This window comes from Peromyscus leucopus, chromosome 1, assembly GCF_004664715.2.
Source record: "Peromyscus leucopus breed LL Stock chromosome 1, UCI_PerLeu_2.1, whole genome shotgun sequence".
Taxonomy (NCBI): Eukaryota; Metazoa; Chordata; class Mammalia; order Rodentia; family Cricetidae; genus Peromyscus; species Peromyscus leucopus.
In genome coordinates, this window is record NC_051063.1 from 63794789 (window position 1) to 63812239 (window position 17451).

The 17451-nt window shown below is 40.8% G+C and overlaps 1 protein-coding gene across 1 annotated transcript; it reads left to right on the forward strand.

Annotated features, from left to right (window-relative positions):
• The first annotated feature begins 3713 nt into the window (after nt 1–3713).
• LOC114692234 (zinc finger protein 501-like) lies at nt 3714–13865 on the forward strand. The gene is made up of 4 exons (XM_028867915.2): nt 3714–3969; nt 6486–6612; nt 11629–11756; nt 12555–13865. The coding sequence occupies exons 1-4, from the start codon at nt 3967–3969 to the stop codon at nt 13674–13676; spliced, it is 1380 nt and encodes a 459-aa protein (XP_028723748.2). The 5' UTR covers nt 3714–3966; the 3' UTR covers nt 13677–13865.
• The last annotated feature ends 3586 nt before the right edge of the window (nt 13866–17451 follow it).

Consider the following 17451-nt stretch of genomic DNA (forward strand, 5'->3'; position numbering starts at 1 on the left):
CAAATTATATACATATATATTCCTAAGTGTAACCTTCTCAGTCCATATAATGTTCCTTGGATTTATGTTTTCAGAGCTGACCATTTGGCACCGGGCAACCAATTGATGTGCTCTTCCCCAGGGAAGACCACCTCTTCCACTTCCAGCTTTCCTCAGTTGCTTATAGTTCTTTGTGTAGCATTGAGACCCCATAGGCTTTTTCCCTTGTCAGTTTAACATGTTTGTTGGCTTCATCCTTGTTCAGCTCCTGTTTGGGCAGTCATGTTGGTGAGACTGCATGGGTATAGCTTCTGATATTACTAAGAGACACGATCTCACAGCAAACTCCTTCATCTCCTGGCTCTTACAATCTCTCCATCCTCTCTTCTGCAGTGTTTGCCAACCTTAGGTGCAGGAGTGTTTTGTAGATGTAGCCAATTGGGATTGGCTCCCAACTCTGCATTTTGATAGGTTTTGGTTTCTGTCTATTGCAAAGGGCAGTTTCTTTCCTTGATGTGGGGTGAAGAACTACATTTATAGGTGAGTAAGGACTGATGTTTTTCAGGAATGTCATCATCTGTACTGGGTGCAGACTTTGCAGTGAAGATATTTTATGGTCACCCACAATCCTGCTAGCAACCCCTCACTCATGCTCTGTAACTAAGCCTCATGAGCTCACTGGTTCCCCAGGGTGCACTTGAACTCAATCTTACTTTGGTTTGTTGTTTGAACCTTATGAAGAGGGGCTTAGACATGGTTGGTTCTCACCAGGGGAGGAATTTTCACTGCATGGAATCTAAAAAGCTTGGTTTCATAGTAGTCAATGCTACACTGTTGCTTATTGGAGTGAAGAGAGAGTTCACAGGGTAGAGGGAAATGTTATTTTGATGAGTATGGAATTCTGTGTTATTCCACATTAAGGTACATGTAACATCATGTAGTATGAACTTCAGGAAGTTTGAAGAGCTTTGAAAGATTTCACCACAAATAAATAATATTTAAAGAGATGTGGCTAACATGATTCATACATTACATAGTATAGACGTGTCAAAACATTACATGTTATCTCATTAATATGTATATTTTTCATGTGTCAGTTAAAAAGATACTTGAAAAGTAGGCTTCAACAAAAAAAATGCAGAAAGGTTTTCACTGGATTGAAAGCACAATCTAACTGATGTTTTCTTTGATCTTATCCCCATCTATGGTAGTCTGAAGGAGACTGGCCCCCATTGGCCCATGTATTTGATAACTTAGTCCACAGGTGGTTTAATTACTTGGGAAGGATTAGGAGATGTGGCTTTGTTGGAGGTGTATCACTGAGTGTGAGGCTTCTGCCATTCCCAGTTAGTTCTCTCTGCCTCACAGTTGTGTCTTAAGATGTAAACTCTCAGCTACTACTCTAGCATCATGCCTGCCTGCATGTTGCCATGCTTGCTGCCACGATGGCCATGGACTCTAATCCTCTGGAACTGTGAACTCCAAATGAAATTTTTTCTTTTATAAGTTGCCTTGGTCATGGTGTTCTGTCATGGGAACAGAAAAGTAACTAAGACACCATCTAAACCAAGAATTAATGAGTTAGAACTAATTATTATTATTATTTTTAGAACTAATTATTTTTTAAAACAGAATCAAAAGCCTGGTTGTGGTGGTGCATGCCTTTAATCCCAGCACCTGGGAGGCAGAAACAGGTGGATATCTGTGAGTTCGAGGCTGGCCAGGACTGTTATACAGAGAAACCCTGTCTCTGAAAAACCCCAACAAACCCAACAACAACAACAAACCCCAATAATAACAACCAACAAACCAACCAAGCAAACAAAAAACAAAAGGAAAAAAAAAGTAACAGAATCAAGAGTTCCATTTTCTCCCTATTTTTGACGTCATTTGTTATTATTTTTCAGATAGTTGCTAACTTAATAATTATGAACGCATGTGTCACAGTGGTTTTACCTTGACTTTCTCTAAAGGTTATTTATTTGAGCATCTTTTAAATTGATTTTTGGCAATTTGACTGTCTCAAAATTTTAATTTTAAAAATGTGAATAGTAGAAAATTTAAAGTTCACTCTTGGGTCTCACATTATGTGCATAGTGGACATTGCTGCCTTGAGGAATTGCTTCTTATTTCAAAGCTTAAGTTGCTTCCCGATAAAACATGTACTCAGAAAACTACTTTTGCCAAAAAGCATTATTATATCAGGATAAAAAGCCTGGCAGTTCTGCTGTCATTTTTGTATCTATCTTCTTTACACCCAATGATATGTCTCTGAATTCCAGAAACCACAGGACTGATAAACTACTTCTGGGGAATAAAAATTAATTCTAAGCAACGAGGGGGGGGGGCTAGGTTAGACCATCCCCAAATGAGGACAGTTGACACTCCACAGAGAAGCAAGAGTCATTATGGAAACCATTGGTCCTCTGAGACCACCTTGCAGAACCCAAACTGATCATCCACCCAAGCACACTTGAGCAGGAATGATAAATTGTACATACCTGTAGTCCCTGTCCCTATTCTCTCTCTAGTTAAAGCCGAATCTCACAAAGACAGACGGGGGGGGGGGGGGATCATTGGAACCCTTTATTTGCTACTTTTCTTCATGTGCACACAGATTAAATTCCTTATTTTTCTTTTCTCTTTTTCCTTGAGATTTTATTTTTATTTTATGTGTATGAGTGTTCTGCCTGTACGCATGTCTATCTACCACTGCCTGCTGTTACTGGTGGCTGTGAACCCCGTGCCGCTATGTGGGTGCAGGGAACTGAACTACTGTCTCCTGGAAGAGTAACCCGTGCTCATAACCTGTGAGCCATCTCACCAGCCTTTGTTTTTACTTAGGTGTGTGCACAGGGAGTATGTACACTTGAGTGTAGTGCTGGAGGAGGCCAGAGGGGGAGCTGGAGTTACAGGCAGTTGTGAGCTGCCTGGCTGCTAGGAACCTAGCTCAGGTCCTCTGAAAGAGCCAGTACCTGCTCTTAACCATCTGTTTAACAGGTTTACTGAGACTGTGGCCTAGCGTTCCTAGTCTGTTAGAGCTGGATTGGAACTTTTGCTCCAATTACTCCAGTAACAACAGAGATTGGAAAAGTTAAGTGAAATTTAAAGATTTATATCTTTAATTTTAAATCTCTGAATCTATCACTATATTTTACTTGTGTGAATAGTGACAGATATATAATTGATAAATTGATCTGACTATGTAAGATTAAATTAAAATGTCTTTTGATGGGCTAGGTCCTCCTGGTTAAAATTTTGCCTTAACATAGCTGCTGCCAGAAGTCCTGGGTTCAGTCCACCAAAATCGAATGAAACCACCCAACTGAAACCCAAACCTAAACCAAATCAGATCAGCTGCAGTCGAGAAACTGCCATTCTGGTCACATTCAGTTACTGGCTTGTGCCATTTGTTGTTTTCTGAAGCCAGAAAAATTAGATCAGTGGTGTTGTCTTGTAGGGGTAACGTTCACCATGTCCAAGCGAAGGGCTGTGGATAAAAAAAAAAAAAAAAAAGACAAGATCAGCGAGTCATTCGTCTCAGCAGGGTGCCAAATGCGGTTTATTGAAGGAGGAAGGAGGCCTTAAATACAGGCTTACAGCACAATGGGAATTTCCCGAGGGCAGAAGTTGCCACCTTGTTTTACATTGTTGCATACTAGCTGTTTACACCAGAGGCAGGATACAGAAACAAAGAACCTCCGGAGCAGTGAGCTTTGGTCAGCAAGCAAGGAGTGGGTGGGTGTGGGTCGGTGGAGGCCAGGTTCCAACATTGTTTGACGACTGTCCAATCAGGAATGTGGCCAGAGCCGAGGGCAGGGTTTTAAAACCTCGCGGGCTTTCTCTGGAGCCTGCCATCTTGAACGCCTGTGGGAGCTTCTGGTCCTCTGCTGCAGAGGTGCAGAAGTTTTTGGGTTCCTTGTCGCCCTGTGACCTGTTCCCCGCGTGGCGGTACCGGATACTCACGGATACCTCGGAAGCCAGGAGATGGTGAGTATCCGCCTGGAGTCCTGAAAGGACACGGGCTCCGCAGGTCGGCGCTGGAGCCTGCTGTTAGGGTCTCCTCCGATACGGGGTGGGGGCTGTGTAGACAGTGGGGACTCTGGGTCCCATCTTGTTCTGTTCCGGGATGGTGCTGGGCAGGCAGTGGGGTCTCTGGCAAAGCTGCCAGTTGTCAACCCTGCGTTGTGATCTCAGATCCTGCTGAGCGAGACATTTCTGGGCAGCTGTGTGCCCGCAGCCTAGCATCACTTCAGATGTGTGTTAATCACCGGGATCTCTGGAGAGGATCCCTGTATATAGGCTTGCGTGGCTTTCCTCAGCGGTTGTGGGGCAGGATAGGTCGTGGAGCCAGATAGTTGCTGCTCCCTGCCAGTTTGTTCTACATAGCCGATTAAAACTTCATTCACCAAGTTAATGTGCTGTCTGTCGGATTTTTCATTATAAACTTAGTTGCTTTTGTCTTTATCTTGTGGAATTAAAATTTTTTGTTGTTATTTTTGTGTGTATACATATGCATGTGCATATAGAATGCCCGCGGAGGCCAGATGAGGGCATTGGATTCCCTGAACAGAAGTGATAGCCAGTTGTGAGCGACCTGACGTGGGTGCTGGGAACCAAACTCTGGTCCTCCTGACGTGGGTGCTGGGAACCAAACTCTGGTCCTCTGCAAGAGCAGCAAGTGATCCCACGGAGCCATCTCTCTAGCTTGGGAACTTCTTAAATATCTTGCCTAAACCGTCATAGTTGATACAGAAACTTTTAAAGTTCTCTGTGTGTTTTGCTTTGGGGAATGAAATCTCTCACATTTATTGAGGTACTGGCTTTACCAGTCAGTGGAGGTCCTGAAGCTGATCTTAGTGTGTAGGTTTTCATTGTAGTACATCTTCATGTCATGGATATATTCTTTGCCTTGTATTTTGAAAAAAAAAAAAAAAACCATATATTTCCAAGTGTCTTAAAAATCTAAAATATAGTGTAAAACAGATAGTAAATGAAGAACAGGAAAAAAATGGAAGAAAATGTAAGACTCAGATGGTGCTCATATTTTCTGTTGTTAAGTGTGTGCATATTAATAGTGTCTGAAAAGGAAGCAGAGCATAATTTCAAACGGATTAGTAAGTTTTGTATGACAGCAAATTTCTCACTTTTATCAAGGTAAAAATGTCTCGTCTTTCTCCCTGCATCAGCAATGCTCTTCAGCACGAAGCCATCTCTTTAGCCACCCCACCCCTTTAAAGACTCGAGGATTTTCTCTAAGAAGTCCTTAACTGAATGCCTCTGTTCTGCCTCTTTGGGTCTTGCTGCTTTATTTCCATTATTCCATTATGAAAATTGCTCTGAACGTTCTTTTAACACTTAGACTTTATTTTGGCCTTTATGCTTCTTTTGTATGAATTCTAGGTCAGATAACCTTGGTAAAATGTTGGTCAGATAACATTTACTGGTTACTGCTCTCAATTTAGACATTCAGATTTGAACACCTGGGCTCTGGAGAGATGGATGGCTCAGTAGTTAAGAGTGCTTGCTATCCAATAATGAAGACTGGAGTTTGGATCTAGTACCCACATGACAAGCCTGGCATCCTGCAACTGCCACCTCCAAGGAATCTGATGTGCTCTTCTGGCCTGCACCCTTCGTGTGTGTGTGTGTGTGTGTGTGTGTGTGTGTGTGTGTGTGTGTGTGTGTGTGTGTGTATGTATGTGTGTACGTGCACCCAGCACACACACACATACACAGATACAATCTTTTAAAAGATTTGAAAAAATGTTAGTGACACCTAGTATATTTTAAAAGATCAAGAAATGTTTGTAATCTTTGTTGTTTATAATAAAATGTGAATACCTTAAAAAACTTTTTGAATGTAAATTCTCAAATCAAGTCTTGGTGTTCTACCCAGTGTCTGTTGTTCAAGATTACCTGTCACCATTATCATTGGTGTTTCCAACTCAAAACTACCGAGTCAGAATCTTCATTTTAATATTCTTATTTATGCTTGTATACATTAAAATTTGGAAGTACTCTTGTAACTCATTGTGAATTTCTCATTTGAGGAATACAATTAGTTTATTTTTAAAATATAAATATAGTATTTAATATATTTATTCCTTTCTTGATGCCTGTCTTTAAAATTTCATTATTTCACCAGATGTTATGGTGCATCCTTTAATCCCAGATCCTGAGAGGCAGAGGCAAGTGGATCTATGTGAGTTTGAAGTCAGCCTGGTCCATGCAGTGAGTTCTAGGCAAGCGGGGGCTACAATGAAACCCTGTCTCCAAAAAAAAAGTTGGTTATTTCATAAGAATATTACCTACATTGGTTTTGTGGATCTTTTATTATCTTTTTGCAGAGTTAGACAATATAGAAGCAAATGTAATTGCATCAAACATTTTAATGATTAATTAAGACTACTGTCAGAATCAGTTCTAGCTCTTTTCACCTTTGGCCAAATTAGGAACTCTGTCAATGTTAATAATAGTTAATATGTTATTTCAATTTCTTTTAGGACCTGATGACATTTGGTGATGTGGCCATTCATTTCTCTCCAGAAGAGTGGGAATGTCTGGACTGTGTTCAGCGGGACTTATACAGGGATGTGATGGTGGAGAATTACAGAAACCTGCTGTCTGTGGGTGAGGACAGCTTCCCTCAGAAATGTGCTGCCAACATTCATTCCCTTCCTCTGGGGATATCTCCTGCATACCTTTATACTGCATGAGTGTATTCCAGATTCTTGCTTTTCAGGAAAAAATGAGGTATTTGTATAGGTAAAATTTTTTTGATATACTTGTAACCCACTTCATTTCTTTTCTTTTTTCTTTTTTTCTTTTCTTTTCTTTCTTTTTTTTTTCTTGAGACATCGTTTCTCTGTGTAACAGTCATGGCTGTCCTGGAACTCAAACTTACTAAGATCTGCCTGCCTCTGCCTCCCAAGTGTTGGGATCAAAGGCATGGACCATCCCCGGCCCAGCTGCCCACTCCATTTCTTGAGGTAATACACATTCTTCATTTGTGGTAGTTATTAGGAACTCACTGGTATAAAAACTTGCTACATCATGAAATAGTTTCTTCCCTTTGCCTTTGAGTTGGTGGTAGTTGGAAGGAGATCCCAGGATTTACAAGTTAGAATTCTTCTGTAAGTCTCAAGAACCAATGTTTGGAGAAACAGACTTCTAGAATCTTGTTATATCTTTTTTAAAAAAATAAATATTTCTTTATTTTATGTGTATGTATGTGTGCCCCAGTAAATATCTGTGCACCCATGTGTGCAGGAGCCCACGAAGGTCAGAAAAGGCAGTAGGTCTCCTGGAAATGGAGTTACATATGTGAGCTTCCAAGTGGGTACTGGAAACTGAACCCAGGTATGCTTCAAGAGCAGTCAGTGCTCTGAACTGCTGAGGCATCTCTCCAGCCCTGTTCAGTCTTCTTTTGTATTAATCACACAACTGGAATAGAGATGTCATTAGTTCCTTTTGAGAGTCTCAAGCATCCTAAGTCTTTCATGGTCACCTTTCTAGAGCGAAGGGAAGAGCCTTGGAGTGTGAAGAAACAAGAGGCGATGACTATATGCCCAGGTGACCTGGACCAGCAGGTCATTCTTCAGTGACCGGTTCCTGAGAGAGAATGGATCAGGGATGAAGAGGCTAGGGAAGATAAAAAGCTGGGGTTGGGAGGTCTTGCACAGGCTGTCTTATGCCAAGCGAGTTTATTAAGAAGCACGGTATTTTTTAGTTATTTTTACTTCAGGTGCACTGGGCTTTTGCTTGCATGTATGCGTTACCTCTCTGCTCATCTTCTCATTTCCATCTTTTTGTTGTTTTTGTTCTTATTTAGGTCATTTAACATCCTTTAAATGGTGAATTTCTTTGGCTAATTCATAAACCTGAGTTTTTTTAAGGTCAATTTCTAGGATTCTAGGTTCTCAGTTGAGCCAGATCTCTCTGTCTCTTTGTATACTGTTAATTTTCACTGAGATTTGTCCGTTTTTAAACCAGTGAACAGTAGATTAGTGAAGCTGTTGTGGAAAATAGTAGAGAAGTTACAACAACAACCAAAAAAAGAAAGAAAAGAAAAGAAAAACTTAGAATGACCTCATGACCCAGCAATTCCATGGCTGGATGTTAGGTAAGGAACATAAATCATTCCACATAATAGGGAGCTTTACTGCCATGTCCAGAGCAGCATAAATAACCAACCCAGGTGGCTTTCCATGGCCATATGAGTAAAAGAATGTTAGATTACAATAGATTACTGTTCAACCATAGACAAGTAATCTAAGGCACCGTGAGTAACACCCAGGGTTTTACATTAAGTGAAATAAACCAAAGAGAGACTCGCGCATATGGAGTCTGGAAAAGTTAGCCTCAGTGGCTTTGCCCATTAGGAGGTCTAGATTATATTAAAGGCTACAGGACATCGTTTAATAGATTTAAGATGGTCAGGAGTGCTGCTGTGCAGCTTGATGAGTAATTATTTTGTCTTCTTGATAAGTGTTAATAGAATGGACAGAAATTTTTCTAATCACAAAGTGATAGTTGTGTGAAATAATTTATGTGTTAGGTCCACCATGTGTATTTATGGTAAATATCACAGTGTATATGATAGATACATAGATTTTTAAACTTGTTAATTAAATAAACTAAGAAGTAGTACATTTTAAGAAATTAAAAAAGACAGTCATCTGTCTGAATTTATTCGTTGTTTCCATCCATGTATTATATATGGTCTGGAAATGATCTACAATAGTCATGTATATATATGTGTGTGTGTATTGTGTATGTATATATGTATACACACATAACACACACACACACACACACACACACACACACACACACACACACACGGCTGATCTCTGAGTTCGAGGCCAGCCTGATCTATATATTTCTAGGACAGTGAGGGCTACAGAGAGAGACCTTGTCTTAAAAAGAAAAACCAGCCGGGCGGTGGTGGCGCACGCCTTTAATCCCAGCACTCGGGAGGCAGAGCCAGGCGGATCGCTGTGAGTTCGATCGAGGCCAGCTTGGGCTACCAAGTGAGCTCCAGGAAAGGCGCAAAACTACGCAGAGAAACCCTGTCTCAAAAAACAAAACAAAACAAAACAAAACAAAGCAAAAAAAAAGAAAAGAAAAACCAAAGCCCTGTGTTTTTATTTGTGGGTTGTTTTGCTCCTCTTTTCCTCCCTATGATAGAGTTGGGGGTGGTGTAATCCATCCCCAGACTTTGGAGGACACTTGGCGACAACCAGCATGCTTGGGTCTGAAGTGGGGCAGGGAGGAACCATGTTTCTAGAGCTTGCTTCTCAGTGTGCTTAAACAATGTGTGACAGTTTACCAAGGTAATGTGCACTCTACCAGGTAACATGCACTCTACCAGGTAATATGACAGTCAGTTACAACCAAATTATTGAAGCCTCTCAAATATACTTCACTGTTTCTTCTCTGTATAGGTGCTTGTATTTTTTTTTTTTTTTTGAAAAAATTGACTCGTATTTCTTGTTCTCCTGCCCCTGTTGAATATATGTACGCTATCATTTCTTTGGTATCATACCTTTGGTTTCTTTTGACCCAAACTGCCGTCTAAAACATAATTTATTGGTAGGACTTTTGTGTCATGGTGGATAGAAACCAGTTTTTAGCTAATCCCCAAGAAAGCCAGGAGTTTGTACATGTGTTTTACCCTTTGCTCTCCTGAGGAAGAGGAAGGGAGGTGGAGATTGTTTCCCTAACTCCCCAGTGTTGTGTGGGGATTGGAAAGCTGTGGTTATTAAAGTAACAATCCTGGCTGCATGACCTCCCAAGTGCTATGTTCATCTGGAAGGTTTAAATATCGAAATTTCCTCGGGGACCTGCCCTGAGAAAATTTCTTCCAGAGTCCTGGGGAGGAGGCTAAGGATGATGTGGGGTAATCTGAGGGTACTCTATTAAATCTACATACATGAAACTCTTTATTCCACTTACTTTATTCTTCTGAGTCGGTTCTCTTTCTACACAGTTTCTGTTCTGCTCTCTTATTTAGCTCCTTTCTTGCCTGATTTCTGTCTACATTTGTCTCCTGTCCCCTCTAAGTTCTATCTTAATTCCTTCATCTAGTTCTGCCTCATCTAGGTTCTCATCCATCTAGTTCTTTCCCATCTTAGCTTCTCTCCCATCTCCTCCTTCCTCATCTTGTTCTTCCCCATCTGGCTCTTCCTCATCTTCCATCTCGTTACTCTAGTACTCTCTTCTAGCCCTTCAATCTACTTCTTCCCCATCTCAGTTCATTCCTTTCTAGTTCTTACCCATCTAGTTCTTCCATTCTCTTTTCTCTTCTCAGTCTAGTCCTCCCAAGTCTCTGAGGTTTGCAGTTATATACCCATGCAATAGCAATGCTCTGGTTAAAGCAGGGTCACCAGGCTTGAATTCCCTCAGGGTCAAAAGGGCAATACGATCCCCACAAAAGAGCAGTAACTGCCAGCCATCATCTGCAACCCAAAAGGGAAGTGACTGATGGGGAATAGAATCAACTGAGATCTAAATTCGGTCAATATCTGAGCAAGGGAGATTTTATGTGCTCAACTTTGTTCTTAGAAGTGGTTAGTTAAAGTGTTAGAAGTCTGTCCTTATTTTCCTTTGGCCCCTTATCTGTCAAAACTATTTTGGCTACTGCGGTTTTCTGGCAGGGCAGGGGAGTGCTCTTGGTGACTGGGCAGCCTGAGTCGGCTTGATATATCTGTAAGTAGAAACCCTTAGGTTCTGAGTTAATACTTAAAGGTGGAGCTAAAACTAGAGATAAGACTTTGGAAAGGGGAAAGTTAAACTTAATTAGCATATCTTCCAGGCCTTCTCAAACCTATAGTCTGGATGCTTAATTATTCTTAGAGAGTACAGAGGTATCTCTGATAAGATACTTTTGGGGATGGTCCTGGCTGGATGCTGTTAATGACAATAATGACAGAAAGGCCTGAAATTAGGGATCCCGGCTTTGTTACTGCACAGGTTATCTAAATATTCCATTAGTAGAGGGGAGATTGTGCCCAATGAATGATGGAAAAGCTATAACAGCACATGAGAAATTCATAGTAGGAAATGGCTAATAATCAAAAGCCGGTATTACCAAGACTCCTTGAGCCTCAGCTTGACCTCTGGAAGGCCCTTGGCTTCTTCCAGGTATTAGCTTGCCATAATCAGCTGAAATCCTACTTCATATATCTTTGTGGCTTGCAGCATTTGCAGATGGATTTGGTCAGCATGCTGGTACCTGTGGGTAATGAGTGCCTTGGTTTGGCTATCTGCTTCTCTGCTATTGTCCGCTCTTTGCTCTAATTTCTTTTCTTTTCTTTTCTTTTTTTTTTTGCTGATGTGTTTTTTTTTAATTTTTATTTTTTAAATTACACTCATGATATTCATTAATTACACTCATGATATTAATCACATTTGTGGTAGTCATAGATTACATTCGTAGTATGTATATATGTAATATATATGTATATATATATACGTACATATATATATATATAATCAATTTTAAATGCCGAATGTCATTTATTGAAGGAGGGAGGAGGTCTTAAATACAGGCTTACAGCACAATGGGAGAACCCCTCTAATTTCTTATGTTGTGTGTGCACAGTATTTACTCTGAGTCTGGTCATTTGTTTTTATTTCTTTCAGTGGTATCTTCTCATTATACCCAATACATTTCATCAAAGGAGAACATAAAGCATTCATTCCAAGAAGTAATAAGAAGACATGAAGAGTGTGGCATTGACAGTTCATATTTAAGGAAAAAAAGGGAAAGTGTAAGTGAGAATGAAGGTCAGAAAGTGTGTTACAGTGGACAGTGTGTGACTAACAATAGTACAAACATCTCTGCCAATGAAGATCAAGAACAGAAAATACCTCAGAAAAAGACTCAGTTTATGGCAGATACTCATGAAGAGCTCTACCTTTTGTTAAGCAAATGTTCCCAGCAACATTTGAAATGTACCTTTCCTTTGCAAGGAAACTGGGGACATCTGAAAGGGGGCCTAGGTCAAGGTATAACTAGTAAGCTGAACAGTTTAAAACATAGCACTGGATTACACTTTTATTCAAACATTTCTGGAGATAGATTAGAAAATGAACGTATTTCTGAATGTGATCAGTTTGAGAGTTCTTTTACAAAAAATTCATTATTTTGCAGTGAACGAACAACGCCTTGTGCCAACATATACAATTTTAGTGAATGTGGGAAAGATTTTTCTTACCCATCATTGTTTTTTGGTTTTTTGAGACAGGGTTTCTCTGTGTAGCTTTGGAGCCTGTCCTGGAACTCACTCTGTAGCCCAGGCTGGCCTCGAACTCACAGAGATTCTTACCCATCATTGTTAATTCAAAACACAGATTTAACTATTTGGGAAAGGGAGTGCATGTTTAATGAAACTACACAGACTGTTAGTCAGAGCTGTATCTAAAATAATTACCAGGATATTTATATTGGAGAGAAAACTTATAAATGCATTGAAACTCAAAAAGACATTAATCATGGTTTAAATCATAGTAAACATATTCCTTTTCCAGAGAATGTTTACAAAGGTAACAGATGTGTCTTTTAGCAGGACTCAAAAGATCTTCATCTGAGTTCCCACCTTCAAGACAAGGCTTACAAATGTAAAGAATGTGGTAAGGCCTTTAATAGTTGTTCATATCTTAATGTGCACCAGAGACTTCATACTGGAGAGAAACTCTTTGAATGCAAAGAATGCGACAAAGCCTTTATTGATTGTTCAGCCTTTACTCAGCACCAGAGAATTCATACAGGGGAGAAACCTTACGAATGTAAAGAGTGTGGCAAAACCTTTAACAAATGTTCAAACCTCAGAAAACATCAGAGAATTCATACTGGAGAGAAACCTTACAAATGTCAAGGTTGTGGCCGAGCTTTTAACCAAAGCTGGCATCTTAGTCGACACCAGAGAGTTTGTGTTGGAGAATGTGGCAAGTCCTTTATCAAGTGTTCCACTCTTAGACAACGTCATGCCATTCATACCGGAGCAAAGCCCTACAAGTGTAAGGAGTGTGGTAAGACCTTTGTTCATATTTCAGTTCTTACTCAACACCAAAACATTCACACTGGTGAGAAGCCATTCATATGTAAAGAGTGTGGCAAAGCCTTCAGCAATGGTTTAAGCCTGAAACGACATCATGTAATTCATACTGGAGAGAAGCCCTACAAGTGTAAAGAGTGTGAGAAAGCCTTTACTCAGATTTCAAAACTTTGTGAGCATCAGAGAGTTCATACTGGTGAGAAGCCCTATAAATGTGAAGAATGTGGCAAAGCCTTTCACAAATGGCCATCATTTATGTACCATCATCGAACTCATACAGGAGAGAAACCCTATGAATGTAAAGAGTGTGGCAAAGCTTTTACCAAAGGCTCGGATCTCAGAAGACATCACAGAGTTCATAGTGGAGAGAAACCCTACACATGTAAAGAGTGTGGCAAAGCTTTTACCACAAGCTCAAGTCTTAGAAAGCATCATAGAATTCATACTGGAGAGAAGCCCTACAAATGTGGACAGTGCAACAAAGCCTTTAGACGTTGTTCGCACCTCACTGTACATCAGAGAATTCATACTGGAGAGAAACCCTACACATGTAAAGCCTGTGGCAAAGCCTTTTCCAGATCTTCAATCCTTAGTCATCATAGCAGAATTCATACTAGAGAGAAGCGTTCCTGATTATGGCAAGCTGTGTGCATGTGTGCATGCATTCATATGTGTATGCATATGCACGTGTGCACATGCATGATGGCATGTGTGGAATTCAGAGGTCAATATTGGTTGTCTCTATTGCTCTCTACCATTTTATTTTTTAAAATTACGTTAAACATTTTGTTTTGTGTGTTAATGTGTACATGTGGGTGTGCATGTGACATGGTTTGTGTGTGGAGGTTAGAGGATAATTGGGGGTTGGTTATCTCCTTCCAACATGTGGGTCCTGGGGAGCTAACTCAGGAGGTCAGATGCCTTAGCTGCTGAGCCATCTTGCTGACCTCACTTTAGTTTTTGATACAAGGTTTAAGGTTCCCCCCACCCCCCACTGAGACAGGGTTTTTCTGTGTAGCCCTGGCTGTCCTGGAACTCACTTTGTAGACCAGGCTGGCCTCAAATTCACAGAAATCTGCTGCGGGCCGCAGAAATATATCATAAGAATTCAGCTGGTTATGGCAAAGTCACTACCTGGAGGGATCATGGAATTCCTCCAGAGGAAGCCAAATCCCAAGGAGTTTTTGGTGTTACTTGGCTTGTTATATATCAGCTGTATTCTGTTATGAAAATCATGTGTGCCTTCATAGCTTTCCCAATTGACTTTTCCCTAAGAAGGACTAACAGTGTAGACTGAGCACTCTCTGGACATACACATTCCAGGTAATTTGGAGAACAGCCTCAGGGAAAGGCTTTCTCTGGAATCAGATATCTCCCTTGGCCACTTTCAAGGACTACAGGATACACCACCCAGGTGGACGCCCAACTGCCAAGGACTAACAATGATAACAACCCACCTGAAAGTCTCCTGACTTAAATTCCACAAGGAGACACCACCCAGGGGGGTGCCCAACTTCCAAGGACTAACAAGTGATAGCAGCCCACGTACAAGTCTCCTGACTTACAGTAAATTCACTAGAGGACGCCGCCTAGGCCAGGTGGACACTAAGTAATAGTTTTATACAATTTAGCTTAGGCCCTTCTTTCTTACAGCCTTACTAACTTTATAGACCTCTAACTACTTACCTAACCACTTCTAGGAATATTTAGATAAACTTCTGTGCTAACAGCTATGCTCAGCCAGAACTCCCAGTTCAAGCCTCCCTGTATCACCAGAGGCATCTAGCTGTACACAGGTTGCCTAGAGACTGAGCACACTTTCCCCCACCCTGCAGAAAAACGGCAGACAGCTTGGACAGATAGGAGCCACAGGAAAAAAGAAGACAGTTTTATTTTCTCCCATTGACCTAGCAACTTATAGATTTTTAACATCCTTTACCAAACACATTTAAGGTTATAGTTGTGCACGTAAGACCCCTCTTCTTAGATATTACCCATATTTAGCCTTTAGTTGATTCATTAGTCACTTCCCCTTTGGGTCACAAATGGTAATTAACAACTAGTACCCCTCTTAGTAATTCTTATCAACCCTCCATTTGATCCTGATAGTGGACAATCACTGCCTGAGGAAGTTCAGGCTGAGTGTCCTGGGTGGAGGGGAGGATTGTGATTTTGGGGAGATATATAACTGTAAAGCAGAGGACAGGACGAGGAAGAGAGAAGAGAATGGAAGAACGAGATGGGTAAGAACTTGAGAGGAACGAGCTGAGATGGGGAAGAACTAGATTAAAGAGCTAAAAGAGAGGACTAGAGGAACGAGATGGAAGATGAGGAAGAGCCAGATGGGGAAGAACAAGATGAGGAAGAGCCAGATGAGAGAGAAGGAGACAGGAGAGGAGCTGATAGGGTAAAGAACTAGATAGATGAGAACCTAGAGGGGACAGAACTAGATGAAGGAATTAAGATAGAACATAGAGGGGACAGTAGATAAATATAGAGAGAAATCAAACAAGAAAGGAGCTAGACATGAGAACAGAACTGAAGCTGTGTATAAAGGATGTTATGCCAGAGGAATTAAAGCGAATGGATCAAAGAACTCTGAGTGCGTAGACAGATTTACCGACCCTAAAGATTCTCTGCTGGTTGATAGAGCCTTCCGCGGACCCTGGGAGGGGACTATCGAGGGGCTGGACCCCCATAGTCCTCGTTAGAAATCCACCTGCCAAGTGCTGGAATTAAAAGTGTGTGCCACCACCACCTGACTAAATTTTTATTTTTAAAAGGATTTTAAAGGATTTTTATCTATGTAAGTGTTCTGCCTGTATGAGTGTCTGTACATTACATGCACTGCCCACAGAGACCATAAGACGTCATCAGATCCCCTGGAATTGAAGTTACAGACAATTCATAGTGCCATGTGGGTGCTGGGAACCAAACCCATTCTTCTACAAGGGCAATAATAGGTGCTCTTAACCAGTGAGCCAACTCTCCAGCCCTGTTTTAAAAATTTTATATTAAATTATTTCTTTATATACTTATATGTGTGTGCGCACACATGTATGTTCAGAGGTTAGAGGGCAACTTGCAGGAATCAGTTCTTTCTACCAGGTGGGTCCCAGGGATTGGACTGAAAGGTTGTTAGGCATAGTGGCAAGTATCCTTATTCTGAATTATCTCATGAGTCCCGAGACAGACTTTCTTACTGAGCCTGGAGTTCATTGATTGGGACCAGCAAGCCCTCAGAATTTTAATTTTCTAAGTCTCCTAGTGCTAGAATTAGTCAAGTTGTCCTGCCATACCCAGCTAGGTTTTTTTTTTTTTTTTTTTTTTTTTTTTTTTTTTTTTTTTTTTTTTTTTTTTTTTTTTTTTTAACTTATGTGCATTGGTGGTTTTGCCTGCACATTTCTGTGTGAGGGTATCAGATTTTGGAGTTACGGACAGTTATTAGCTGCCATGTGGGTGCTGGGAATTGAACATGGGTCCTCTGGAAGAGCAGTCAGTGCTCTTAACTGCAGAACCATCTCTCTAGCCCTTGCTTGTTTTTATTTAATTAAAAAAAATTTTTTTTTGAGACAGACTGTGATTCTGGCTGTTCTAGAACTCACTATGTAGATCAGATTGGCTTTGAACTCACAGAGATCTACTTGCCTCTGCTTCCCTAGTTCTGGGATTAAAGGTGTGTCCCACCATGCCTGGCTTATGCCCAGTTTTTGATGTGGATGATGGGGGTCTGAATTTGGGTCCTCATGCTTGAAGAGCATCCACTTGCCCCATTGAGCCATCCCCTCAGCCTGCTGGCAGTTTTTTTTAAAAATACAATTTATGTGTATGGGTGTTTTGTCTGAATGCATGTCTGTATATCACAGGCATGCCTGATAGACACCCTGTGAAGGCCAGAAGAGGGTGTCAGACCTCCTGGGACTGGATTACAGACATTTATCACCTATCATTTGGTTGCTGGCCACCATCTGTTTAGCCATCTCTCCTGCCCCGTGGCAAAGTTTTTATTGAAATGTCAAACATTATTTAATAGATAATTAATGCTATATGCAAATATTATAGATGTAATGAATGTGGGAAGGCCCTTGTCCAAAATATGTATCTCAGAGAATAGTCAAAATATTTACATTGGAGGGAACAATTTTTAAATAAATATAATTACTTCTGTGTATATGTATATGTGATTGTATGTATATATGTATGTATCAGAGGTCAGCTTGGGGGAGTCAGTTTTTCTTCCTCCATGTGGGTTCTAGGAATCCAACTCAAGTTATCAGGCTTGGTGGCAGGTGCCCTTATCAGATAGCCTTCTCAGTGCACCAATGTATAGTAGAGCAACACCTTTTCAAACTTCAGGTTTTAGTGAATGTAAAAGAATCATGTTGGGAAGAAATCCAGTATAGAGAGG

What these genes read in the sequence shown, in the direction of transcription:
- LOC114692234 (XM_028867915.2), top strand. An exon ending in CAGAAACCTGCTGTCTGTGG is followed by an intron (nt 6,613 to 11,628) that starts GTGAGGACAGCT and finishes TATTTCTTTCAG; the next exon opens with TGGTATCTTCTCATTATACC. An exon ending in TAAGGAAAAAAAGGGAAAGT is followed by an intron (nt 11,757 to 12,554) that starts GTAAGTGAGAAT and finishes GTCTTTTAGCAG; the next exon opens with GACTCAAAAGATCTTCATCT.